Source organism: Plecotus auritus (assembly GCF_963455305.1).
Source record: "Plecotus auritus genome assembly, chromosome: 6".
NCBI lineage: Eukaryota > Metazoa > Chordata > Mammalia > Chiroptera > Vespertilionidae > Plecotus > Plecotus auritus.
Genome location: NC_137773.1, coordinates 5,625,754 through 5,650,968, shown reverse-complemented (window position 1 = coordinate 5,650,968; position 25,215 = coordinate 5,625,754). Strand labels below are relative to the sequence as shown.

The window sequence follows — 25,215 nt, the reverse complement described above, 5'->3', positions numbered from 1 at the left end:
ACGCTCCCTAGCTCTTCCCATGCCCATTCCTTATTGTCCGTCAGATGGAGCTGACACGCCCCCAGGTTCTCCCCGAGTCCCCCAAAGTCACCCCATCACTCTTGTGTGTTTTTTTCTTTCTGGCTACGATCATTACATTGTGACCTTAATTGCTTGTTATTTCTGTCTTCACCACTAAGCATGCTCTGTTTGGATCTGTAGTGCCCCGCACGGAGCCTGGAACATAAGATGTGGTCAATAATTTTTTTTTAATTGATTTCAGAGAGGAAGGAGAGAGAGAGAGAGATAGAAACATCAATGATGGGAGAGAATCGTTGATCGGCTGCCTCCTGCATGCCCCCTACTGGGGATTGAGCCCACAACCCAGGCATGTGCCCATGACCAGAATCAAACCCCGGACCCTTCAGTCTGCAGGCCAAAGCTCTATCCACTGAGCCAAACCGGCCAGGGCTCAATAAATATTGTAATGAGAGCCGGGCAGGTGTGGCTCAGTGGTTGAGCATTGACCTATGAACCAGGAGGTCATGGTTGCGGGCTTGATCCATGATGTGCAGGAGGCAGCCTATCAATGATTCTCTCTCATCATTGATGTTTCCATCTCTCCTCCCTTCCTCTCTAAAATCAATAAAAATATATTTTTTAAAAGTATTTTAATGAGCGAGTGGATTCCCAACCTTTGGACTCTGCCAAAGCGCCTTCTACTTGTAGGTACGTGATCCCACTGCCCAGTCACCGGGCTGGACTGTCCTGCGCAAGCCCTTTCGGATATTGCCCGCGGTGACCTTCTGCGTGGGTGCGTCCTTTCCCCGCCCGGCACCCTGCATATGTACTCCTTGGGGGCTAAGGCTTGGTCCCCTGCGGCCCGGCGCCTGAAAGAGGGTCTGGCACACAGAAGGGCCTCTCAAAATACTGGACGAAATGAGTGAAAGGTCAGCAGGCTGACAAGCCCGGCACCCAGAGGGCACCCAGCTGCCCGGCGCGCCTTCCTGCCCCGGGCGCGCGGGAACGGCGAGGGCGGGAGTCCCGGCGGTTCAGCTCCCGCCACCCGGTGCAAACTTTCAAAAGATGCGGCGGCCGCGGCCCCTCCCTCCCTGCGCGGTTGGAGGCGGCAGGAGGCGAGGGAGGAGCTGGCGGGTCCCGGCCGGTGGCTCCGCCTTCTCCTGCCGCCGCCGCCGCCTCCCTCCCGGCGGTCGCTCCAGCTGCCGCCGGCAGGCTCGCCGTGCAGCCGCGATGCCCCGCGGCCCGACCTCGGCCCGGGTCCCCGGCCCACCGCGCAATTAGCGTCCGTGCGCCCTGAGCGCGCCGCTGCCAACGCCGCGCCCCGAAGCAGCGATGGGCAACACGGTGCACAGGACCCTGCCAGGTACGCCGGGAGCCCTGGCCGGGAGGCGGGCGCTGGGGTGCTTCTCTCCCTGGGGGACCTGCCGGGTGACTTCCGGAAAGCCACCCCCGCCTTGGAATCCTCGGCGTCCAGCGGGTTGGAGTCTCTAGTGCTTTCTGGACCCCATATCCGCGTGCGCCTGGAGGGTGGCTTTGCGCTCCGGGAGGGCGGGTACCGCGTCCTGGTTACCTTGGGGACCCCCATCCTTGCTCTCCCGGCTTTGGCCAGATGAGCGAAGGGGCCGCTGGGGCGATGCTGTGCGCCCCCTCGCCTTTGTTCCAGCCTGGGGGCGCTGATGAGGGAGCTTGGGGCGCCCTGGGGGAGGGGGGTGGAGACTGGAGCCGGGCTCCCCAGGGCTTCCGACGGCCAGAGCCAACCTTTGTGTGGAACTGCAGCTACTGAGAGTGGGGGGTGCTCTCAAGGGTACCCCAGCTTACAGCTGCCCAGCGCCCCCGCGGCACAAGCTGCCTCGGTTTGGCCAGGTTCCCACGCGCACCCCCGGCTGCGCCCCCCTCTGGTGTCCATTCAACTAGGGACTCGAGCCCCGCGGAGTCTCCGCTGCAGAGCGCATCCCCCTGTAGTTAAAACCAGCACAGAACCGCGGGGGCAGAGTAAGGAGATTCGGAGGGGGCGAGTGGGGGCAGTGGAGGTCTCACTACAAGATACCGGTAACCGTGGAACAGATCAGCGCGCGCGTGCCCGGCACTTTGCATGCCCCGCCACTTTGCATGTCCTCGCCTTTGCAAAGAGGGTATGCAAAGAAGCTTCACTGGAAGGGTGTGTGTTTGTTTCACAAGTGAAGAAATTGAGGCTGAGAGGAGGGAAATGACTCGCCCAAGGTCACACCACTAGCAGGGGGAGAATCTGGGTGGGGACGCCAGTCTGTCGGCCAGCCCTTCTCCCATCCCCCATGTCTTTAGAATGAGTTTATTTTGGTTGAAGGCTGGGCATTTGTAGCATCCTTTATGCAGAAGGTGAGGTGTGTGTGTGTGTGTGTGTGTGTGTGTGTGTGTGTGTGTGTGTGTTGAAAGTACAAAAGCACACACACACACAAAGTACAGAAGCACAGCTCAGTGGGGAAGCACGTCAGCTGTGGGTAACGGTAGTGTGAGGTTTCAGGAGAGGGACGCATAGCCCATCTCTGCTCTAACACTCCCGGATAGCCCTCCCTTCTAGGTGTTATCAAACAATCATTGTTTCTTCCCCTGGAGGGGACTGCAATGGCCGGAGCTGAGCCGGGGATTCCCAAGGCCAGCTGATGGAGGAGGAGCCAACTCCTACTTTTCTAGCCTTTGGGACGCTTTAGGGCCACTTCACTCAAACCTCCACATCCTCAGAGAGCGAGGTCACCAGTGCGTTCGTGGCAGATTTGGGACTTGAACCCAGGTCCACTTACTGACAGGGCTGTTGCCCCGTGGGGGAGAATCCACCACCCAATCAGGAGGTGTCCAGGGGTGTTGGCAAATACGGCAGCATCTCCCAGCCAGGAAGACACGGCGTGGAGGCACGGGCCCCTTTTAAGGATTTCTTAATTAAGAAATGTTCATGCTGTTCTAGTGAAAAAGCCATTCTGCCACCTGTGGGTCAGGTTTGGGTGAGCGAAGGCACAGAGCTGCGAGGTGAGCTAAATATAGCTGGAGGTTTCTGTGGTCTCCATCCACTGGGCCTGGCTCTGGCCCGGGCCACGCTGGGCTGGGAGCCGGGGGTTAGGCGGTTCAGTGTGGACAATTCAGACTCTCCCCTGGGGCTAAAGGGGACAGAACTGGAATTCCTGAGCCACAACGAGGTCGCCTGTGGTTCATTTCTCACATACACTGTGCCGTTTCAGTCTGCGATGCCCCCCACACCTGGACTATCCTTTCTCGCCTTGTCCAGCTTTCAAAATCCAGCTTAGCCCTGGCTGGTTTGGCTCAGTGGATAGAGCATCGGCCTGCAGACTGAAGGGTCCCGGGTTCGATTCCGGTCAAGGGCACATGCCCCGGTTGCGGGCTCAGTCCCCAGTGGATGGCATGCAAGAGGCAGCCGATCAATGATTCTCTCTCATCATTGATGTTTCTCTTTCTCTCTCCCTCTCTCTCCCCCTTCCTCTCTGAAATCAATAAAAAAAATAAAAATTAAAAAAAAAATTCAGCTTAGTTGCCACCTCCTCCAGGGAGCCTTTCCTGACCACCCCACCCGATCCCACCCTTCGGTCTGCCACCGGAACCCTTCTTAGGGCTCTGCTGGTACATCTGACCATGTTACATGGTGGTCACCCATCTCCATGACTCGCTTTGGGGTGCGTGAGGACAGAGACCAGGTCTGGATCATCTTGTGTCTCTGGTTGCCCAGCTCGGAACCTGGTGCCTGGCAGGGGCTCAGCAGCCGGCAGTGGAGCTGTGTCGCCTGCATCTGAGGCTGGAAGAACACTTGGCTCAGTCCTGCCCTGTAGAAATCCTTGTTTCATTCTCAGGAAAAGGACATGCGTGGGGTTTCTTCCACGGGTCTTGAAATAGAGAGCTGGCATTTGCCGAGCACCTGGATTCTGTGCCAGGCTTCCTGCATATGTGGCTTCATTTACATGCCAGGCACGCGTCTCCTTAAGGCTCCTGCACTTGCTGAACCCTCTGCCTGGAACCTTCTTCCCCCAGGCCCCCCATGGCGCCCCCCATGGCGCCCCCCTTGCTTACTTCTGGTCTCTGCTCCACTCCCCTCTCCCTCCACCCTGCTTCGCATTTCTCTTTAACCTGGGTCACACGTGCCGGCTGTGTGTGTAGTCAGCTGTCTATTATCTAAAGAGGGAGGGTCTTGTCTGTTTTTTCACTGCTCTATGGTCAGCACCTAGACCAGTGGCTAGTATACGGTGGATGCCCAGTGAACATTCGTTGAATGAATGAATGCATTTAATTCGTGCGACAGCCCTGCAAGGGAGGGATTATCATCTCCACCTTATAGGGAAGGAAGCCACAGCTCACACGGCTCCTCCAGTTGACAGACGAGGATTGAAATCCAGGTTTATTTAGCTTCAAAGTCCTGCATTCTTCCTCCAACATGTGGTCCCTCCCCATCCATGGCTCAGATAACACTTATGGGCACCCACATTCACCGGGCATGCCATTGTGTGCAATAAGGAAGCGAAACACCAAAGGAAGGAATGTGCTTTATGATCGATGGTGGGGCCGTCCCTCGGCAGCCCTGGCAGAAGCATCAGCAATTCCGATGAGCAGGAGTGGGCCGGGCTCAGCGTGGGAACCCACATTTGCTAAACCGCTGTGTGCGCGACCCATTGCTTTCTAGCTGCGACCCTGCAAGGTAAGGGGCCTGGCTCCATTTTACAGATGGAGAGACCGAGGCACAGAGAGGTTAAGACACTTGCCCCTGCTCACAGTTAGGCAGCGGCAAAGCTGAGCTTGGAAGACCCAGGCCTGTCTTATTGCTAATGCCACGTGGGCCTTTTCCCCGGACTCCATCAGCCTTCCTCTGGATTTTGTAAGGGAAAACGTGTAAACACGTGGGGCCTGGGGCGGGCGCAGGATTCCTGGGGGAGGAGAGGGGAGGGTTGAGGAGGAGGAGCTCTTCCCTGTCTTCTTACATTTCGCCCCTCCCTCAGCGCGCCTCTGGGGTCACCGCGGCTCTGTCTGGAGAAGAGGCTGAGCTTAAACTGTCCGTGGGGTGGGTTAGTCATTTAGTCTGTCCATGCGTGAGCACGTCAACCACCGCTTAGGTGTTAGTTCAGTCGCCGGCATCCTGGGGCTTTGGAGGGAGACAAGTGTTTGACCTCGTTTATGCCAAGCTCTGGCTGCCTATTTTAAATCCTCCGAACCCTTTTGAGGGGCTGTATCTGTCCCCATGTTACAGGGAGGCAAGTGGAGGCTCGGAGAGGTGTTGGACAAAGGCACTCACTCTGGGGTAAGGGGGGAGCCAGTCTGCATCATCTAGCTGGGCAGTCTGCAAATGCTGGCCAGCGCGGGAAGCCCCTGCTCCTCCCTGGGCGCCTCGATGCCATCCCTTGCCCGCAGAGCTGCTGGAAAAGGAGAGCGTGGGTGCTGGGCCCTCGGGGGTCAGGGCTGCTCCCTGGCAGTGGGCGATGATGCTCTGAGGGCCTGGCAGCCAGTCCTTTCCCTGGATCTGGACTCTCTCGGCCCTTGGAAAGACAGAGGCCTTGGTCACTCTCTTTACAGCCATCGCAGTGGCTGTATGGATGACCCAAGGGTGACGCTCTCCACTCTCCGCACCTCTCTTCCGCCGTCACCCAGTCCCGCGTGGTTAGGCCAGGCCTGCCTGCCTTCTCCCGCCCACCTGCCTCCCTCCCACCCGGTGGAGCAAGAGGCCTGAGCTGAGCCTCTGAAACCCACAGGCTGTGGACACGTTGCCGCGGGCCTGAAGGGGCAAGGCCCCTTGGTGACGGCCCATGAGGATGCTGGGGCTGGGGCGGGGCTGGACGGTGGCGTGGGCTGGTCCAGCAGTGCAAGTGAGGAGGAGGGAGTGGTTCTGTCCGGTGTGCAGGACAAGTGGAGAAGGTGCCCAGGGAGAAGCTGGAACCTGGAGGAACTAGGCCCGTCCTCCGTTTCTGCCCTCATCCTGCTCCCACCTCTGCTCCCTTCACTCTCTCCTCTGGGGCTGTGAGAGTCGGGGAAGGCTGCCTGGAGGAGGTGACACCTGAAGGAAAGTTCTAGATGTCTGCCTTCACCCTCAAGCGTCATCTCCTTCGGTCTGCCTTTAGGTCTTCCAGTGGCTCTGTCACCCTAAGGTCATCCTGATTTCCACCTGAGTGCCGCATGCTCAGGCTGGGGTGACCCTGTATTTCCTGTGTGCACCTTCATTCACTTTCCTGACACCTGTGGGGCACCTGTCATGGGCCAGGCACGGGAGGTTCAGTGGTGAATGGGATAGTCAGCTACTGGCGGCGCTCATGGGGCTGGCCGCTGGCGGAAGAGGAATAGAATGTTCCAGTAGAACGGGACAGCTTTGATTAGGTTACCAGAGGGCACAGGTGCCTAAGAGAGGGAGGGGTCCGTGTCCACGGCCCCAAGCAAGGCCTGGCCACCAGACCAAGTGAGCTATCTACTGTGGGTCGTGCGCAACCAGCTTTAAAAAATCTGTAATGATGTAGAATAGAATGAAGATAAAACATTGAGTGCATTTATGCAGAAAGAGTACGTTTGCTTCATAAACGTGTGTTTCAGGTGTGCGTGTGCACACGTGTGTGTGTGTGTGCGTGTGCGTGTGTCACAGTGTGAAATGCATTTCTCTGCACAGGTTGCAGTGACTGAGGGTCACGATAAGCCCGCTCCCTGGTCAGCAGCAGCCGGACGTCTGGTGTCCTGGTCTGGAACGTGGATCAGGCTTCCGGGGTTCCAATCTCGGCGCAGCCGTCTCTCAGGGGAGGGACTTTGGCCAAGCCCTTCCCTCCCTGCCTCAGTTTCCTCGCTGTGAAATGGGGAGGATGGCGGCTCCCGTGTGCGTTGGTGGGGGTGAGAGTGAGCAGGAACGGAGCAGGCAGTCTTTAGCACATGCCCAGGGCGTTTGCCGTCCCCACGGGAAGGAGGGGCTTGGGCCTGCCCTGGGGTGCCTGGCGGGGCTGGCTGACAGGAGCCCTCATTTCCTGCCTTGAAAGCCCAGGTGATCATGAACCGCAAACCAAGGGCTGGCCGGGGGGGCATTCCTTTCGTGTGTGCTGACGGCAGTCCCCGTGGGTTGCTTGAGCTCTTTCCAGGACACCTGATCTCTGATGAGGAGAATCTTCTTGGCAGCTCACATTTTCCAGTTTTCATTTGTCCACCAGACTTCCAGGCAGGGCTCTGTGCTGGGCTGGGGTCACAGCCTGGGTTTGGGGACTCAGGGTCTAGTGGGAGAGAACTCAAGGACAGGCAGTTACAGCGGTGGCTGGGAGAGGGGGAGCCGAGGGGGGTGAGAATTTAGAGAATGCAGGAAGGCTTCCTGGAGGAGGCGCTGTCCGCTGAGCCCAGAAAGCAGAGGAGTTAGCCGAGAGGAGGAACCAAGAAAGGCTGTGCAAGGCAGAGGGGCTAGCTGTGCAAAGACCTGAGGGGAGGGCCATATGTGGGGAGCTGTGGCATTCTGGGGGTCCCAGTGCAAGTGGGGATAGCATGTGGGGTCGGAAGCCAGGCCAGCGCGGTCGGGAGGCTTAGGGCTTAGGTTTCCGGCTGCCTCACTCCCTGGCTGGGGGATGAGACGTGTTCGCCATCAGGGACGGAGCATTTGCGTGGGGCAGCTAGAAGGACTGCTCAGGACAGACTGTGTAATCGACCCCCCGGACAAGAGGCAGCTCTGCCCTCTTTTGGACCAAAGGCTTTCTGTACTTGGTGGTGCTCTACGCTGGCTGGAAATAGAAGCCCCGAAGCCAGGCGTGTGCTAGAGTTCAAAGCAGAGAGGGAAAGGTGGGTGGGGTGCAGGCCTGGCTGCTCACCTGGGCCAGGGGGCAGAGTAGTCAGGGCTTCAGCCTGCTTGCCCCACGCCAGACCTTTACCTGCTTCGCCCCATTTAAAGCAGCAGGGCCAGCCCTCCACAAGGAGCCTCCCATTTCACAGATGAGGAAACCGAGCTCACGAGGGCGAGACCTGCCTTGGGTCAGGCAGCCAGGAGGTGGCAGAGCAGAATCTGACCGCAGGCCTGCCCAGCTCCAAAGCCCCTTCCCCTCTGTCGCCAGGAGGCACTGCCCCTCGCCCTCCTCCTGAGCCCTGCGTCCCTCCAGTGCTTCCCACAGGCCCTCATCTTGTCCGTCCTGGGAAGGTGGATGCCATCTGTCCAGTGCAGCCAGGATGAAGCTGCCCCCGGGGAAGGGCTCTGTCCCCTCAGGCCTCACCCTTAATCTGCAGCTCAGAAGGGGGCGTGGCCTCTAGGAAGCCTGCCCTGGAGGAGGGGCGAACCCCTTCTTCCTGCCCAAGTGGGGCTCAGGCTTCTGACGTGTCTGCCGGTAAAAACTGACCTGCGGCCAGCCACCCACACTCGCCCCTGCCAGGTGTCCCAGTGCACCCTGCCACCCAGAGCTCCAGGCAGCACCCGCCAATCAGTGAGCAAGGCGCCAGCCGGGGACACCCGCTGTCGTCCTGCACACAGGCTGTCCTGCAGGTGAGGCGCGTGCCGTCCCCATCGGTAGAGTTGGTAGGAGCACAGGCCGAGTGCCCCCCCTCCCATCGGGTCTTGGCCCTGCCCCTTCATCATCCAGATAAGCAGCTTGGCCCCTCTAAGCTCCATCCCCTTCTCTGCAGAAAGGGGCGGTGATGTTACCTCCCAGGCACGCACGGCATCCGACAGATAGTACATGTCCACACGGGCCACATGTTAGGACTGGACTCCTTGGGCAAAGGAGCCCCTGCTCCTCGGAGCCCTGCGCTCCCCAGGGAGACACACCGAAAAGAACAGTAACAACCGCTCAGTTGTATGGCGCAGCCAGTCTGTGCCAGACACTGTTCCAAGCAGGTGCCTGCACGTAGCCCCCAGGACAGTGGTCGGCAAACTGCGGCTCGCGAACCACGGTTTGCCGCTCTGTTGACTAATGAGTTTGCCGACCACTGCCCCGGGATGAGCCCTGAGAGACAGCTGCTGTGGTTAGTCCCGGGTAAGGGCTGAGAGAGCAGAGAGAGGCACAGAGAGGGACAGTCACTTCCCAGGGCACACAGCTCGGGGAGTCAGGCTGAAGGAAGGGGTGTTGGTGTGGGATGGAAAACTGCCAGGTTGGGGTGGGGGCTCGAGCTGGAGCCCCCATCGTATTGAGCAGGAATCTGGAAGCACTTAGAAATCCTGGCTGGCTTGCTCCCCTACTTTTTTACTTGTTTGTCTCACACCCTGCCTCTCGGCATGGCAGGGGGGCAGTCTCCAGTGGCTGGCGGTTCCCGGTGGGGACCCCAGCTGATATCCCCCAGTGTCTGATGTGTAGATCTCTGACTGCCTTTCAAAGCAGATCAGGGGACAGCTGATGTCCTGAAGTCTCTCTGGACAGCAGAGCGAGGGCCATGGCACCCCTTAAGGGAGCAACGGATCCCCAGCAGCACGGCCTGGGGACTGCAGCCTGAGAGCTGTCCGCAGACCCGTGAGGCCAGCATGCAGGCAGGAGGGGGGCCGAACGCAGAGGTGACCAGCGGGTGGGCCTCACACGGAGGCACATTTCAGCTTCGTCAAACACGGTGGAAGCCGCCTGGGCGTGAGGAGGGGCGGGGGAGGGGAGGAGGCGCCCTTTGCTGGAGTGGCATCGGTGCTTAGCTGGGGCTCAACATGGACTTTGCAGAGGCACCTGGAGCATCAGATGGGTCTGGGATGGTTGTCCGTTAAGGTGCCTTTGACCCTGCGGTCTGATGGGGAGGGCTGTCCGGTGCTCACCTGCTGCACGCCTGCAGGGCCCTTCACGAGCTCACTTCTGTAATCCTCCCGCCGGTTCTGCCTGTTGGGAGATTTCAGCCCCATTTTATAGATCAAGAAACGGAGGCACAGAAAGATGAAGTCACATGCCCTGCCCAGATCTGTTCCCTCCCCCCAACCTCCCATCCTCAGCATTTTTGCAGACTCGGCGACGGGTATTTGTGAGTGGGTTTTAGGACAGCCGTCTCCTTGGACGTCAGTCCCGGCTCACCCTCACTCCTTCTCTCTTCATCCTTATAACCAGACTCGGGCAGCTCAGCCTCACCTCTGGGCGACCGCGGAAAGTTCTTTAATGAGTAAGCCATTTGGGGGAAATGGTGGGGTGGGGGTGTCTGGCACTCGGAACTGGCAGAACGCCCATCGCTATTAACAAGTGTGTTTTGTTTACATCCTCAACATTACACATTGTTTATAACATAATTATATCCCTCAGGCACATGTTTTCTTCCCTTTTCGCCCAAGGATGATGGATTTATGAGATGGGTGGGCACACGCATACCCTGTGTCTCCAATGCCTGGTCGACTGGGTAACTTTCCACTCCAGAGGAGAGCTTCCGTGCCTTCGAGGTCCAGGAGAGTCAAGGGCAGGAGGTGGGACAGTGGCATTTCCCTGCCTCTGGAGGTGGCGCAGACCTTCATCCCCGCACGCAGGTCACCAGGGGTTCTTTCCCCAGGACCAGTGAGTGCTCGGAATCATCGCGCCCCACCTCCCCTTTGGTGGCTGGGGGCTCTGTGCAGGGTCACATGATTACAGATGCGCTCTATGGCTGGAACGCCGAGAGACGTGGTTAGAAAAAGAACACTTCAAATCTCAGGTCTAGATGGAAGCTGTGTGACCCTGGGTAAGTCACTCCCCCTCTCTGAGCCTCCATCTCCTCGTCTGTAGGATGGGCATAGTGACAGCCCCTCCCTCACGGGGCTGTGGTGAGGACTAAATGGGAGACTCTGTGAGAAGTCTGAGCCCAACACAGTCCGGAAGTGGCCACTGAAGGCAAGACAGCTGTGCTCCTGAGATTGGGGGGAGGGGACCGATCAGACCAGGTCTTCCTGCTGTGTCTGTGCCACCTCTCCAGGACCTGGGATAGACGACTAAAGTGCCCTCTGGTCGCCTAGGGAAGCAGTTCTGCGTTCAGGCACACCTCGGTTCATTGCGCTCTGCTTTATTGCGCTGATCTGGACCTGGCCCTGCAGGAGGTCTGAGGGGTGCCTGTGATGGGCAACAGCTCACATTGGCATTGGATTCAGATCTGAGTTGAATCCTGACCCAGCTGTTGACCTGCACCATGATCCTGGACCAGACTCTCCCCGTCTGGGCTTAACGTCCTCATCTGTGCAATGGGCCCATAGGCCATAGAGAAACGCCAGTGAGCCGCTCCTCTCAGATCATCAGAGCTTAGGATACGTGGATAGAGATTCTTATCGGGGCTTCAGAGCTTGCATTTCCAGCACATATCCTTGGCTTCTTAGGGAAGGGGCCGGAGCCCGCGCAGACTTCCTGCACGCCTCCTCAGTCCACACCCGCAGGCTCCCAGGAGCCCTCAGGCATCTGGAGGAAGCCCAGCGTGATGCAGGAGGGGCGAGAAGAGAGAAAGCTGGGTCTTCCGAGAAGGGAGCCGGGTGGAAGAGGCACCCTTCAGAGTCAGTTCTCTGTGGGCCTCAGAGCCAATCGTGGCAGGGAAGGAGCGGTCATTAGTTGAGGCCTGACTGTGTGCCAGGCCCTGTGCGCGCGGTCTTCCCTGCAGGGATGACTTCTACACTTTGCCCGAAGTATCCATTGACCCTTCTTCCTAGCCCTGGGAGCCAGGCCGGTATGGGTTCCAATGCCAACTCCACCGCTTCTTGGCTGTGTGACCTTGGACAGCTCTCCCAACCTCTCTGAGCCTCCCTTCCTCAGCAGCACTGGGTCTTCAGGAGGGTCACGGGAGGTCTGTGGATGGAGGGCTGGTTTCAGTCTCTGCACTGCCCCCTGGGACCACGCCCCACCCCGATTCCTTTTGCAGACCTCAGGGATGTAGGCGCTGGGGCTCCAGTCCCGGCCCCTCCTAATCAGTCTCCGCTTCCCTTTTTAGATGCTTTGCTTATTGTTCACCCCAAGTTCCACTGAACCGAGGCCTTTGAGCAGCTCAAAACAAGCTGATTGATGATCCCCACCCCACCCCTGCCCCTCCCTGAGGCCAAGCCAGGGCCCGGCTCACCCCCTTCGCCAGCAGGTGGCTTCGGCTACTTGTACATAGTCTTGCTTTTTTCTTTGCGGGTCAGGGGGTGAGTGAGGGACCTTGGGGGGCAGGGAGGCATGAAAAAGGAAGGATGCAGCCTTCGGGATCCGACGGAACCAGGTGGACACAGGCGCTGGCTCCGCAGGCTGGGCGGTCTCTGGCAGGACATCCGCCTCTCGGGGCTCCTGTCTGGAAGCCCCCTGGCAGGAGTGGCGACAGTGAGTGGGCTGCGCGGCGAGCACCTGGCACACACTGGCAGTGCCACAGAGGTGGGCTCCCGCCCCTCGGGGCCAGCAAACACCGCCCAGCGGTGGGGCCTGAACATTTCCTGGGCTCCCGGAGTGAGGGCCGGGGTGTTCAGGGAGATTTCTGTGCACCAGCTGCTTCTGACCCTGGAAGCAGGGGCCGTGGCTCTATTGTTCCAGAATCGGGACAGCGCCTGCAGGTGCTCCCCGGGGCGAGGTTAGTGAGCAGCCAGGCTTCTGGGCACCACCCAGGTGGTGGTGGTGGGGGGGGGGCAGCGGGGAGTGGCTCCCCTCAAGGCAAAGAGAAGGAGAAAGCCAGCAGACTCGGCAGGCAGCTGCCCTGGCTGCCTGGAGGAGAAGCGGGTGCTAAGGGGCAGGGTGGGGCCAGCCTTTAAACCTGGAGTGCGTTTCTCCCACTGTGCTGGGTCGTTTTGATAGGGGAGAAGGAAGGAAGAGTTTCTATGGGAAGATGCGGGGCTTAATCTCATTCTTCAGACAGGTAGGGGGCTTCTCCAGGCTTCCTCTCCTGCTCCAAACACGTCAGTGGCCCTGAGAGCCTTCTTGAGGACCCTCACCTCTGTTGCATTGCCTCTAAGATCTTTTGTGATGCAACCCCTCACTCCCTGTCCACTCTCCCCTTTCCCTTCTGCCCTGAAGTCCTTGCAGCTCCCCAGGTGCCCTCAGCTTGTCCTCACCTCCAGGCCTTTGTCTGTGCTGTTCCCTCTGCCCGGAACACGCTTCCCCATCTTTTATCATCGTCCCAGCCACTCCTTCTGTCTGCAGAGTAGCTTCTCTGAGAAGCGTCCCCTGGGCCCCCGCCCTTCGTGCTAACCACCCTGTGCGGCCTGTGTCCGTACTGTCACCCTGCTGTGGGGGACGGGGACTGTGTGTGGCTCGGCGGGACCTGTGTGCCTGCAGCTAGCACAGGCCCCAGCACGGAGTGGATATTTCGTAAATGTCAGCTGAAGGAGGAAGTGATGTACTCGAGCAAGAATGAGGGCATGTTCCCAGCCCCCTCCCCCTGCATCCCCGGTGCCCCCCTCCCCCCAACCCTGGGAGCTGGCGCCTCTGAGGTTGGAGTTTCCTGGGCCGGGTTATCAGGAGGGGCCCAGCAGGGGGTCCGACAGGCTTGGGAATCCCGGTGCCACTGAGCCCTCTTTGAGGGGGTGTTGGGTGACCTCACGCCCTGGGAACTCGCGCATCCAGCCCACTTGAACAAAGAGGCTGCCGGCCTGGCCTGGAAGGGGCCGGCTTCTCCCAGCAAGCAGCATGGCGCGACCTCTGGCCTCCCGCCCGGCCTCCCTGCGGCTGCCGACAGGAGTGTCCCTGGCTGCACTGAGGTGACCGCACTGAGGGTTTTGTTTGCGGAGGGGAGGGGCGGGGAGCAGGGTGGCAGTTTCCAGTGCCAGCTGGCCCCTTTCCACTCGGGGTGCTGGCTGATCAGGCCTCTGAGGCAGAGAACAAAGTCCCATTAAGCTGGCGTCGGTCCCCTGGGCGCATGCCGCTGCCCCATTTGGCAGGGTGAGTGAGGAGCGTTGGTTCTTCTGCTTCTAGCCCCGTTCAAACCCGCCAATGGGAGAGGCGCGCTCGGGGCCAACGGAGACCGACATCCTTGCCCTGCTTCCCGGGATGGGGAGCCCTGCCCACAACCAGCCTTGCCTTTTCTCTCCAATGCACATGCCATCACACGCACACGCACACGCACACACACGCACCATGTGGCTTCCCACCGCCCACGCTGTTGGTTTGCATTGCGGACTTGGGCACATGTCGCTTGCATCACAGACTTCACTTGAGCTCCACAGTCTGAGGCTGAGTGTCAGGCAGGTCCCGGAAGCCCCATGTCAAATGGCGTGCGTGGATTGTGGGGACATTTCAGGGAAAGAGGCCTGCCCAGCTCTCAAGGCCTGTGACAGGCCCCCCCACACCCCCCCCCGCCCCCGCCCCGGGGCTGCCTGGGAGAAGGGCCACACCTGCCCGGTGCCGCTGCTCTCACAGCCTTAGCTCCTTCGTCTGGAAAATGAAGCGGGCTGTCCTGCAGACGGCACCCGGCACACGAGGCCCGCGCCTGGCGTGGTGAGGGCTCTGTCCGAGGCTGGGAGCGGGAGGGTGCAGAATAGACTGGGCTCCCGCTGGCGGCTCTCTCCCTGCGGAGCGGAATCTGCCGAGAATTTCAGCCGAATGCCATCTGCTCGAATGCCAAAGCGCTGGAAGCTGTCATCTCGGCGCCAGAGGAGCAGGAGCTGTGGCTTCCTGCCTGCCATGCGCTGGCGGTAAACGCCATTTCCCGGCTCCTTTTGGAGCGAAGGCCGGGCCGGGCCGGGCCGGGCCGGGGCGAGGAGCGCGATCCATTCAGGAGGTGGCCCCGTGCACATCTGGGACACTACTGGGATGGCTTAAAATAGGCCTGTGTCCTTGGACATCGAGGGAAAGCAACCCCAGGGTTTGCAAGGGGCCCTTCCTGGCCAAGGTCCCTGGCCCTCCATGGAAGAAACCTTTCAGGATGTATTCCCCAGGCCCACGGTAGGCATCTCTGCCCCGGGAATAAACCTCTTCTCTAATACGGTGGTTTAAAAAAGAGACCAAGTGTTAGTGAACACCTACTATGTGCCACATACTGACTATCTGACAGGTGGGCCTCCTTGGTTCTCAGCAATCTTGCAGCGTGCAGATGACTCTTACCAGTTTTCTAGGTCTGGTGGTGGTGGTGGTAGTGGGGGGGGGACCCAGAGACATTAAGCATGTACCTCAAGATGACACAGCTAAGATATGACAAAACCAGAATTTAAACCGGGTCTGTCTCCAAATCTGTGTTCCTTCTAACTGCCTCTCAAGCTGAGATTTAGAAAATAAACAACATGGCAGAGAGATGGGGGTAAAGGTCTCACTGAGGGTCAGACCTGATGTTCCCCAGGGGGAGGCAGTGAACGTTTAGTGAGCATGTGCTGTGTGCCAGGACTCCTTCTGCTCTTTCTGCGCTCTCACGGGGACAATGAAAATGCAATGTGGGTTAGGTTGTGCGAGTGGGGAGATGGAGGCAATCTTTGTCCTTTCCAAACATTCTGTAGTGTGGCTGCAGCGTTTCCTGCAGTAATGTAAAGGCTGAAGTTCGGGTTTGCCGCGGACATCTCCAAACTCGGACGCCACTTCCCCTGGACTGAGGTAAAAGCAGATGTGGGCGTACAATTTGGAGGTTGCTCGTTGTTCCTTTATTTTAAGCATTTTCAATTTGTGTAAATAACACATCTTCTTAGAAACTTTTTTCACTCTCTTTTCTTTAACTCACATCAGGGCTCTGGCCTCGGAGAGGGGGAAAAAATAGTGTTTATCCCTCATTCCCTGAAGGAAGTTGGATCATATCATCAAGATTAAACAAATATGTAAACTTCGCTGGTGACTTGGCTGCAGTTCACCCTAACATATAGTTGGATTTGCAGGAAACTTGGCCTTATGGTAACAAAGCAGTATTTCTCCCACCCCAGCATTCATTCCCATCAGGAGGCCACTCTGAAGGAACATCTGCTTAGCATTCCCCAAGTCCTTTAGGACAGAAACTCTCCAATTAAGAGATAAGGTTGGAAAAGCAACAGTGATGTCAGGGGAGCTCAAAATAATCAAATAAGGGGCTTGTGGTCTCTGGGGCTCGGAAGGGCTTTGATCTGTAGTCGTATTTAATGTTTCCTGGAGAGTTTGCCGGCTCCAGGGACCCTGGAGAGGATCCGGCCCGTGGGACGCAGGAGGAGGCTGCAGCCAGGAGCTGGTAGCATGCGTGAGCAGAGACCTGGGGCTGCCTCTCCTGGTGGTATTTCCCCACTCGTTTGATTTTTGTCTGAATGAACTAGCTCTCCCGCGGGCCCTTGCTTACCCTTGTGGTTCAGAGCTGGCCGCAGCCTGGCTCTGTGTCCCGGTGCTCGCTGCCTCGGGCCCCTCCCTGGCGGGTAATGCTGGCTGTGCAACCTGAGCCTCTCGGGCTGGCATTTAGGGCCTTCTTGTCTGGTCCCTGTGTGGCCGATGGCAACCTCACACCTCGCCCCTGTGAAGCAGGGGCTGCCCCACCTCAGCCAGCCTCTGCCACACGTACCATAGCACTTACTCTCCCTGCGAAGTCTGGCTCCCCCCTCTCTGCCCCTGGTGTTCCCTCAGCCTGGAATATTCCCTCTTCTCCCTCAAGACCTGGCTCTGTGGGCATCACCTTCTGTCCCCAGTCCCTGCTTGAGCCTGGGGCCTCGGGGCCCCGTCGTCGCCCAGGCCTAAGGGAGACTGGAATGTCAGCACCGCCGAGGGGGCACCTTATCTGCCGAGGTGACGGCTGTATTTCCAGAGCGCATCCCAGGTGCTCCCTAACGTTTGACAAATGGATGAATGGCTCTTGTTCCTTAACTTCCTTTTCTGGTGTGGGACCGTGGCTTTATTCCTTGTATTGTGTCTTCTATGGGTCAGTCAGTGGCTTCTGTTTGGGGAGAGTCTTCCCTGGGGCCTTCCCCGTGGGCCTGGGGAGGGTGGGCCATGGCGTGCCTGCCTCCTCATCGCCTCTCCCTCCTCATTTTCTCCTGCCCTCGCTCCCATTAGCCTCAGTAGTAATTGAACCCCCTGATGTGCCCAGAGCACAGTGAACCCCATGGCTGGGCGTGGGAGGAGTGGTCCCTGCAATGGCCTGCCATGCCCTGGGGTGCCATTCTTCTCCCACCACTAGACCATCGTGTGCCAGGGAGTGCCTGCAATTACTGAGCACCTGCCAGGGACACGCTGTGAACATGCAGCACAGACTCATGCAGTCATCACCCACCCTGCCACCCCCAGGCTGCGAGGCCCCCAGGAACTGCCCCTGGGATGGAGGAGGAGAGGTGGGAAGGATGAAGCTTTCACCTCAATCCCAGGCCACCTGGGTTCATGGCCAACAACCGGATCCTTTAAGAGAGACCATCCCAGCCCAGCTGGTGTGGCTCAGTGGTTGAGCATCAATCTATGAACCAGGAGGTCACAGTTCGATTCTCGGTCAGGGCACATGCCCGGGCTGTGGGCTCGATCCCCAGTGGGGGGCATGCAGGAGGCAACCAATCAATGATTCTCTCTCTTATCATTGATGTTTCTATCTCTCTTTTCCTCTCTGAAATCAATAAAAATATATTTTAAAAAATAAGAGACCATCCTAAGATTCTCCAAGTCCTGTGGGGCAAAGTTCCCTAAGAAATGCATCCTGAAAGGTGTATGTCCTAGAAAAGGCGCCTGGCTGATAAAGAACGTCTTCATTTTCTGTGGGTACAGGGAAGGGGCAGTCACAGAACCGTAGCCTCGGTCTGCTTGGGACCTCAGTATCAGGATAGTGTTAGTGGCCTGTTAAGCACATACTTTGCGCCAGGCACTATTCTAGAAACTGCAGCCACAGATCTTTGAGCAGCTGTGCGAGTTAAGTAATGTCCCCATTTCACAGGCGGGGAAACGGGCTAGAGAAGTGACAAGCACTCCCACCTACCCCAGCCAGGAAGGGCCGGCGCCTGGCTCCACACTGGACTCCATTGCCTTTCATTCTCTCGTCACGGATCCCAGGACCTCAGTCTTTCTGTTGCTCTTTCTGCTTTGCTTTTGAACAAAAACTGCACAGAGAGCAGTCTTCGACCCCCTTCCTCCCCCCCACTCCCCCACCCCCCGCCGCACACACTTTTCCCCAAGAATCCAAGGCCCCTGTGGCCTTTGTACAGACTGCAGCCCAAGAGTGGCCCCGGAGGACCTGGAAGGATTTGATGGGGATGGAGAAGTGGGTTGACCCCAGCCTGGCTGCTGGGTGACAAGCTCATTGGTATTGGTCCATCTGGGGGTGAAACAGCTTTGAACAGTGCTTCACCGTGCCCCCCCCCCCCATACACACACAGTCTCATTTTGCTCATCTGTGAAGTGGGTATAGTGACTTTGCTGTGGGAATGCTGGGCTGATTGGGGTGGCTGGAACCTTCTTAAGTTCACCAAGTACTGGTTTAATTAAGATGGAGATTTTTTAAAAATATATTTTATTGATTTTTTTACAGAGAGGAAGGGAGAGGGATAGAGAGTTAGAAACATCGATGAGAGAGAAAGATCAATCAGCTGCCTCCTGCACACCCCCTACTGGGGATGTGCCCGCAACCAAGGTACATGCCTTTGACCGGAATCGAACCTGGGACCCTTGAGTCTGCAGGCTGATGCTCTATCCACTGAGCCAAACCGGTTAGGGCTAAGATGGAGATTTTTATTAGAAGATGAATCAGAGCTGCACAGTTCTGAGGGGCCCTAACCTTCCTGCCTGTCTCTCTCTTCCCGCAGACTCGAGCCCTCCCGCGCGCCTCCTGGCCACCCGGCCGTGCTGTGGGCCTGGCCCCGAGCGGCGCCAGGTCCTGGGTGAAGCCCCGCGTTTCCACGCGCAGGCCAAGGGCAAGAACGTGCGGCTGGACGGCCATTCGCGCCGGGCCACGCGGCGCAACAGCTTCTGCAACGGGGTCACGTTCACGCAGCGGCCCATCCGGCTGTACGAGCAGGTGCGGCTGCGCCTGGTGGCCGTGCGCCCGGGCTGGAGTGGCGCTCTGCGCTTTGGCTTCACGGTGCACGACCCGTCGCTCATGAGCCCGCAGGACATCCCCAAGTACGCCTGCCCGGACCTGGTCACGCGGCCGGGCTACTGGGCCAAGGCGCTGCCCGAGAACCTGGCACTGCGCGACACCGTGCTGGCCTACTGGGTGGACCGCCACGGCCGCGTCTTCTACAGCGTCAACGACGGCGAGCCCGTGCTCTTCCACTGCGGCGTGGCCGTGGGCGGCCCGCTCTGGGCGCTCATCGATGTGTACGGCATCACCGATGAAGTCCAGCTCCTGGGTAGGTCCAGGCCCGCCGTCCCTGCTGCAAGGGGCCAGGCAATGGTTCTCCCTGCGCCTGATGTGTATTTCTTTCACACAACGCAGAGGGCTCACTTCGCTAGGCCAGGCGTAGTTCTACACAACCGATACATTTTAAATCATTTTTCCTGACAACTCATGATCCCTGTTCCACAGCTGAGAAAACTGAGGCATGGAGGGGTTAAAGGAATTGAACTGCGAAGCCGGATTGGTCCAGAGTCCATGGTCTGGCCCAGGTTTATTTGCTTACTCCTTCATTCAATTATTTGCTCCTTCACTCACTGATTCTTTCATCCATTCTGTTGCTCATTCCGTCACTCCTTTGTCCACTTGCTCACTCATTTATTCATGCATTCACACATGTATTCATTCATTTGCTCATTTGTTCATTCACACATCCACTCATTCAGATTATAATTTATTCCCTAATCCTCGAGTATCTACACTGTCAGGCAGTGAGCCTTCAACCCACTGGTAAGAGGCTCGAGGTCCACTGGGGAGGCAGGCAGACAGGCGTGGCGCTGGTTCTGACAGAGGAGCAGCAGCTAATGCTGAAATCCTGGTGGTGAGAACTCCTGGGGATAGTTTGCTGCCCTTATCTTGAGAGAGATGCTGAAATTTTTTCAGATGAAATGGCATGTCTAGCATTTGCTTCAACATATGTAGGAGGGAGAGTTGGTGGAGGTGTCAATGAAACTAGATTGGCCATGAATTGTTGAATCTGGGTAATCAGCATTCATTATACTATTTGTATAGGTTAGTTTTTCAAAAATAGAGTTAAAAGGGGGAAGAAAAAAAAACACAAAAAACCAGGCAGCCAACCAAAACAGGTCTGTGAGCCAGGGTCAGAACCTGGGTTGCCAGTTTGCCAAATCATCCCTGCATGGAGGGGTAGGATTGCAGAGTCACATATCAGACTCTCACCAAGGGGGCTCGGGCAGGCTTTTTGAAAAAGCATGTTCAAGATGATGACTTAATTTTATATTAGGAAAACAGAAGAGGAAGAAAATTTTATTCCATGACATAAACTGTAATTCTACATGGTAATATTTAACAAAATCTTAGCCAGAGGGATCAGGTTTTAAAGTTTGAGGAACACACTTTTTCTTGCTTTAATTATGGTTAATATTTTTACTACTTAAAAAACCTTCAAAGTGTGTTAATGACTTTTTCTTTTAACTTTCTTTGTTATTAAGAGTCAGTCTATGCTAGACACCTCATTCATTCACTCATCCAATAAACCACATAACAATGAGGGCTACTTGCTAAGTACTCTGCTAAGCCCTGGGTGCATGGTGGTGAGCAGGCTGGCACAGACCCTGCCCTCCAGGAACTCTCATTCTAGCTGGGGAGACAGTCAACTATTAATCTACCAAAGTATAAAGACCTCTGTTACCTGAATGATAAATACCTTTATTTTGCTTTTTTACTTAACTGTAATATGTAGTATCAAAACATATTTTCATATCACTAAAAATTATTCAAAAATAATGTCACGATTGTCTTTAAAAAACCCCTTAGTTTCTTGTTTTTGCATGAGTCCATCTCTCTCTTTAAATAAATATATATCATTGATTTCAGAGAGGGAGAGACAGAAACATCAGTGATGAGAATCATTGATGGGACACCTCCTGCATGTCCCCTACTGGGGGTCAAGTCCACAACCCCAACACATGCCTTGACTGGGAATTGAACTGTGACCTCCTGGTTCGTAGGTCAATGCTCAACCCCTGAGCCACGGGGCGGGGCGGGATGAGCCCATCTCTATTGAAACCTTCTACATTCAGTGTTTGGTGCCCCAGGCTCTGTGCTCCTGCTGCCCGCCTTCAGCCGGCACGTGTTGAAGAGCCTGGACTCTTGTCCTGCTTTGCCGCTTAGTGACCCTGTGACCTTGGTCATACTCTTGAACCCCTCTGTGCCTCAACTTCTTCTGCTAAATGGCGAGTAATAACAGACCACACCTCACAGGTTGTGTGAGGACTCCATGAGCTAACTCCGGAAAGGAGCTTAAAATAGCACCTGTCACATACTAAGGCCACAAGTAAAGAGCAAAAAGGGGCCCCTCTTTTCCTTGCAGCTTATGTTCTAGTTGGGGAGGCAGAAAATAAAGGGTTTTCAAATGCCCTTTAAATCTTCACCAGTATGAAAACCTCTGAGGGAAGGAAGGGAGAAAGAAGGAAAAGAAAGAAGGGGGCGAGAAAAAAGTGAGGCAGGAGGAAGAGAAAGGAGGGAAGCACAGGAGGAGGGGTGGAGAAATAAAGGGCAAAGGGTGAGAAAGGGGTGGGGAGAAGGGAGGAGGGAGTGCAGAAGGGAGCAAGGGTCTTAAGTGCCCATCCCAAAGGTAAGAAGGTGTCGTTATGCATAATCCAATTCTGTGCATCTGTGATGATGATTTTTTAAATATGTCTTTATTGACTTCAGAGAGGAAGGGGGAGGGAGAGAGAAACGACAATGATGAGAATCATTGACCGGCTGCCTCCTGCACGCCCCCTACTGGGGATGGAGCCCGCAACCGTGACCTCCTGGTTCATAGGTCGCAGCTCAACCCCCGAGCCACGCCGGCCGGGCCATCCGTGATTCCTAAACCAATTGACAAATGAACCAGAAAAAGAATGGCTGGGGGTGGGGAGAGGATGGGGCCCCGGAGGTGCGGGTAGGGCCTGCGGGAAGGGAAGGAAGCGAGGCGGGCTGGTGGGCAGGGGGCCCCGGGCCGCGCCCTCACCCCTCCCTCTGTCCGCAGAGAGCACCTTTGCCGACACGCTGCCGCCCGCACGGCTCAGCCAGGCCCGCTTCAGCGCCTGCGCGCCGCCCAGCAGCCTCGACGCCGCCAACTTCAACAACAACGAGCTGGAGAACAACCAGGTGGTGGCCAAGCTGGGCCACCTGGGGCTGGGCCGCGCCCCCGGCCCGCCGCATGCCGACGCCTCCGCCATCCCGTGCGGACCCCGCGAACGCCCGCGTCCCGCGTCCTCGCCAGCGCTGCTCGAGGCCGACCTGCGCTTCCACGCGACGCGTGGGCCCGACGTGAGCCTGTCCACCGACCGCAAGGTGGCCTGCGCGCCGCGGCCCGACGCCGGCCGCACGCTCGTCTTCTCCGAGCGCCCGCTGCGGCCCGGCGAGAGCCTCTTCGTGGAGGTGGGCCGCCCGGGGCTGCCGGCGCCCGGCGCGCTGGCCTTCGGCATCACCTCGTGCGACCCGGGCGGCCTCCGGCCCGCGGAGCTGCCCGCCGACCCCGATGCGCTGCTCGACCGCAAGGAGTACTGGGTGGTGGCGCGCGCCGGGCCGGTGCCGAGCGGCGGCGACGCGCTCAGCTTCACGCTGCGGCCCGGCGGCGACGTGCACCTGGGCGTCAACGGGCGCCCGCGCGGCCGCCTGCTGTGCGTGGACACCACGCAGGCGCTCTGGACCTTCTTCGTCGTGCGCGGCGGCGCCGCTGGCCAGCTGCGCCTGCTCGGTGAGTCCCCAAGTGCGCGTGCGCGGGGCCCGCTGGGATGCAGAGGGTGCAGCGCGTGCGGGAGCTGGAGCTGGAGCCGGAATCGGAATCCAGCCCGCGGTTCCCAAACTTGAGCGCGCATCGCACCACCCACCTCCACCTCGAGTTTCCATGCTGGGCCCCGACAGGATGTCTTTCCAACAAGTGCCCCAGGGGTGCCCTGGTTGCAGGTCCCTGGGCCAGCCACATTTTGTCTGCACCGACCTAAGTACCCGCGGGGTCAGGGTGTGGCAGGCTTTATGCAGTCAGTCAATGATCAGTGCACTCTATTCCCATTGTTATGGTTACACGATTTATTACTTTTAACATAGTCGATGCATAGTAAGTGTAGGAGAAACAGTAAGTACAGCTACACTGAAAAGAGGAAGTAAGAACACCGTCCACAGAAAATGGAATGCAGGCTTGAACCATCCTATTTTGAGATGATTCTTGCCTTCATTCATGCCCCAGACACGGAGCACCCACCAACTGGGCCGGGCCCTGGGCTCCAGGATGGGGCAGGGCAGAGAACCTGGCACAGAGGCGGGGTGCAGAGCTGCAGGGTGTGGTGTTTGCGGGGCAGAGTGGGTGTGGGGAAGGTTCACAGAGCACAGCTCCCTTCTCATGGTTCAGGAAGTAGAGTCCCAGTGTAAACAGAAACGATGACCATGTCCTCTCACCTCATTCACTTCTGTCCTCCTGAGGATGGCAGGAAACCCATTTCATGATCCCATCTACAGAGAAGAAAACAAGCACAGAGGGAATTAATGGCTGCCGCAGTCTTACGGCTGCTCAGCCATGAAGAGGTGGGGAAATCGGAGCTTCCGTTTCCTTCTGTGTAGAAGGGCAGGGATCCCCGCATCCTGGGGTTGTGAGATGAAATGATGAGATGTGCATACTTTCAGCAGGTGCTTGTCGCCTCCCGCATGCTTAGTAAGTAGTGATCATGACAACAGCGACTGTCGTTTGGTCCGGATGTTGAAAGGACGTCAGTAGGACTTCACCCTCTTTCCATCTCAGAGTGCACTTTCTCTGTGTTGGCTTCCCTCGGCAGGGCCTGCAGGGCCAGGCTAACCTGCCCATGAGCCTTTCTTCCCCGTAGTTTGAGTGAAAGTTCTTGGGAAGGCCTCATTGGCCTTTGTTGGGTTATATAGCTTTCCCTAAACTGCCATTGAGACCAAGAGGTAGAAGTTCTTACAGGCCTGGATCGTGTGAAATAAAACCCCAGTACTGTTTCCCAGAAATAAACGGGAATGATGGCTGGGCAGACACATAACAGATGTCCACCACGCATGTACGGCTCCATCAGAACCCTGTGAGGCCGCTGTTGCTCTCCCATTAGACAGACAGGGAGGCTAAGGTGCAAAGCCGTGGAGAGCCAGGGACTAGCAGAGCAGCGCCCGTCTGATGGAGTCTCTCTGGTCCCAGGCACCCTGCAGTCCAGCCCTGTGATCCCGTCTCCGTCGGGGTCCCTCAGCGGCTCCCAGGACGACAGCGATTCCGATATGGCCTTCAGCGTCAACCAGTCCTCCTCGGCATCCGAGTCATCCCTGGGTAAGGAGATGCAGACCTGGGGTGGGGGCAGGGGCAGGGGCTGGCCTGGCGCCTTCCCAGGGCTAAGCAGGGTGGTCACTCTACCCCCCCCAACCCCCCCCCCCCGTATCCTCTCCTTCCTCAGCTGTGCATTTAGCTGGAGGCAAGAGAAACATCTAGATATGGCACCCCAAAGGGTGATAATGGTGCCTGATGCTTGGGGCGGGGGGGGGGGGGGGGGTAGGAAGGGCAAAACGCAGAAAAAAGCCGAAGTCGGTGTCTCCCAAATTTGTTCTTGGGGTTGCCCCAACGGAGCCCAGCTGAGAACCACATTATTCAGGTCTGGCCTGGTCTTCCTCTCTGCAGTGACAGCCCCCAGCTCCCCGCTGAGCCCCCCGGTGTCCCCCGTGTTTCCCCCACCGGAACCGGCAGGCAGCAAGAATGGCGAGTGCACGGTGTGCTTCGATGGCGAAGTGGACACAGTCATCTACACGTGTGGACACATGTGCCTGTGCACCAGCTGCGGCCTGCGGCTCAAGAGGCAGGCCCGGGCCTGCTGCCCCATCTGCCGGCGGCCCATCAAGGACGTCATTAAGATCTACCGGCCGTAGCCTGGCCCGCCGATGGGCCTTGGCCAGAGCAAGGTCACCTTTCTGAAGCCCCCCCTGGGCCGGGCAACCACCATGGCCACCAGGGAGTCCAAGGGCAGTGGCCATCTCGTCTGTCACTCTCCGTGGTGGGCGAGGCGTGACAGTCTTGGAGACGAGGCCCTGGGGGTCTGAGCCCAGGCGAGGGTTGCTTCTGGCTCAAGAGTGCTTTTGCCCCCAAAGGCCGTCCCAAAAGCAAGCTCAGGAACTGCCTGGCAGACCGCCCATCCCTCCGGTGACCTCTCGGCTGGGAAACAGCATCCTCTGTGCAATGCTTTTTGCTGGGGGTGGGTTGAGGTGTGTGCGTGCATGTGTGCGTGCGTGTGTGGGGGGGGAGGCGCGGGGGGGAGACTGAGCAGGGAGAGGGCATGTGTGAGAGAATGGGAGAGAACGCATAGGTATTTATACAGGGATCTGGGCTCCAGGAGACGAAGGGATGTGCGACCTGGAGCCCAGACTAGAAGTGGCTCACTTCCTGGGGCTGTGACGTCCGCTGGTTCTGAA

The 25,215-nt window shown here is 57.8% G+C and overlaps 1 protein-coding gene across 3 annotated transcripts; it reads left to right on the top strand.

Annotated features, from left to right (window-relative positions):
* Positions 1-1,303: 1,303 nt before the first annotated feature.
* On the top strand, positions 1,304-24,722 carry NEURL1B (neuralized E3 ubiquitin protein ligase 1B; the record flags this gene model as incomplete). 3 transcript variants are annotated; one of them, XM_080674041.1, is made up of 5 exons in its annotated part: positions 1,304-1,363; positions 18,494-19,039; positions 21,800-22,513; positions 23,960-24,085; positions 24,431-24,722. In XM_080674041.1, 5 exons carry the CDS (start codon positions 1,333-1,335, stop codon positions 24,673-24,675), a joined length of 1,662 nt encoding a protein of 553 aa, XP_080530167.1. In that variant the 3' UTR covers positions 24,676-24,722. The 3 variants fall into 3 exon arrangements, with proteins under 3 accessions (XP_080530167.1, XP_080530169.1, XP_080530168.1); XM_080674043.1 differs by lacking the exon at positions 21,800-22,513; XM_080674042.1 differs by lacking the exon at positions 18,494-19,039 and having other exon boundaries at positions 1,333-1,363.
* Positions 24,723-25,215: the final 493 nt, after the last annotated feature.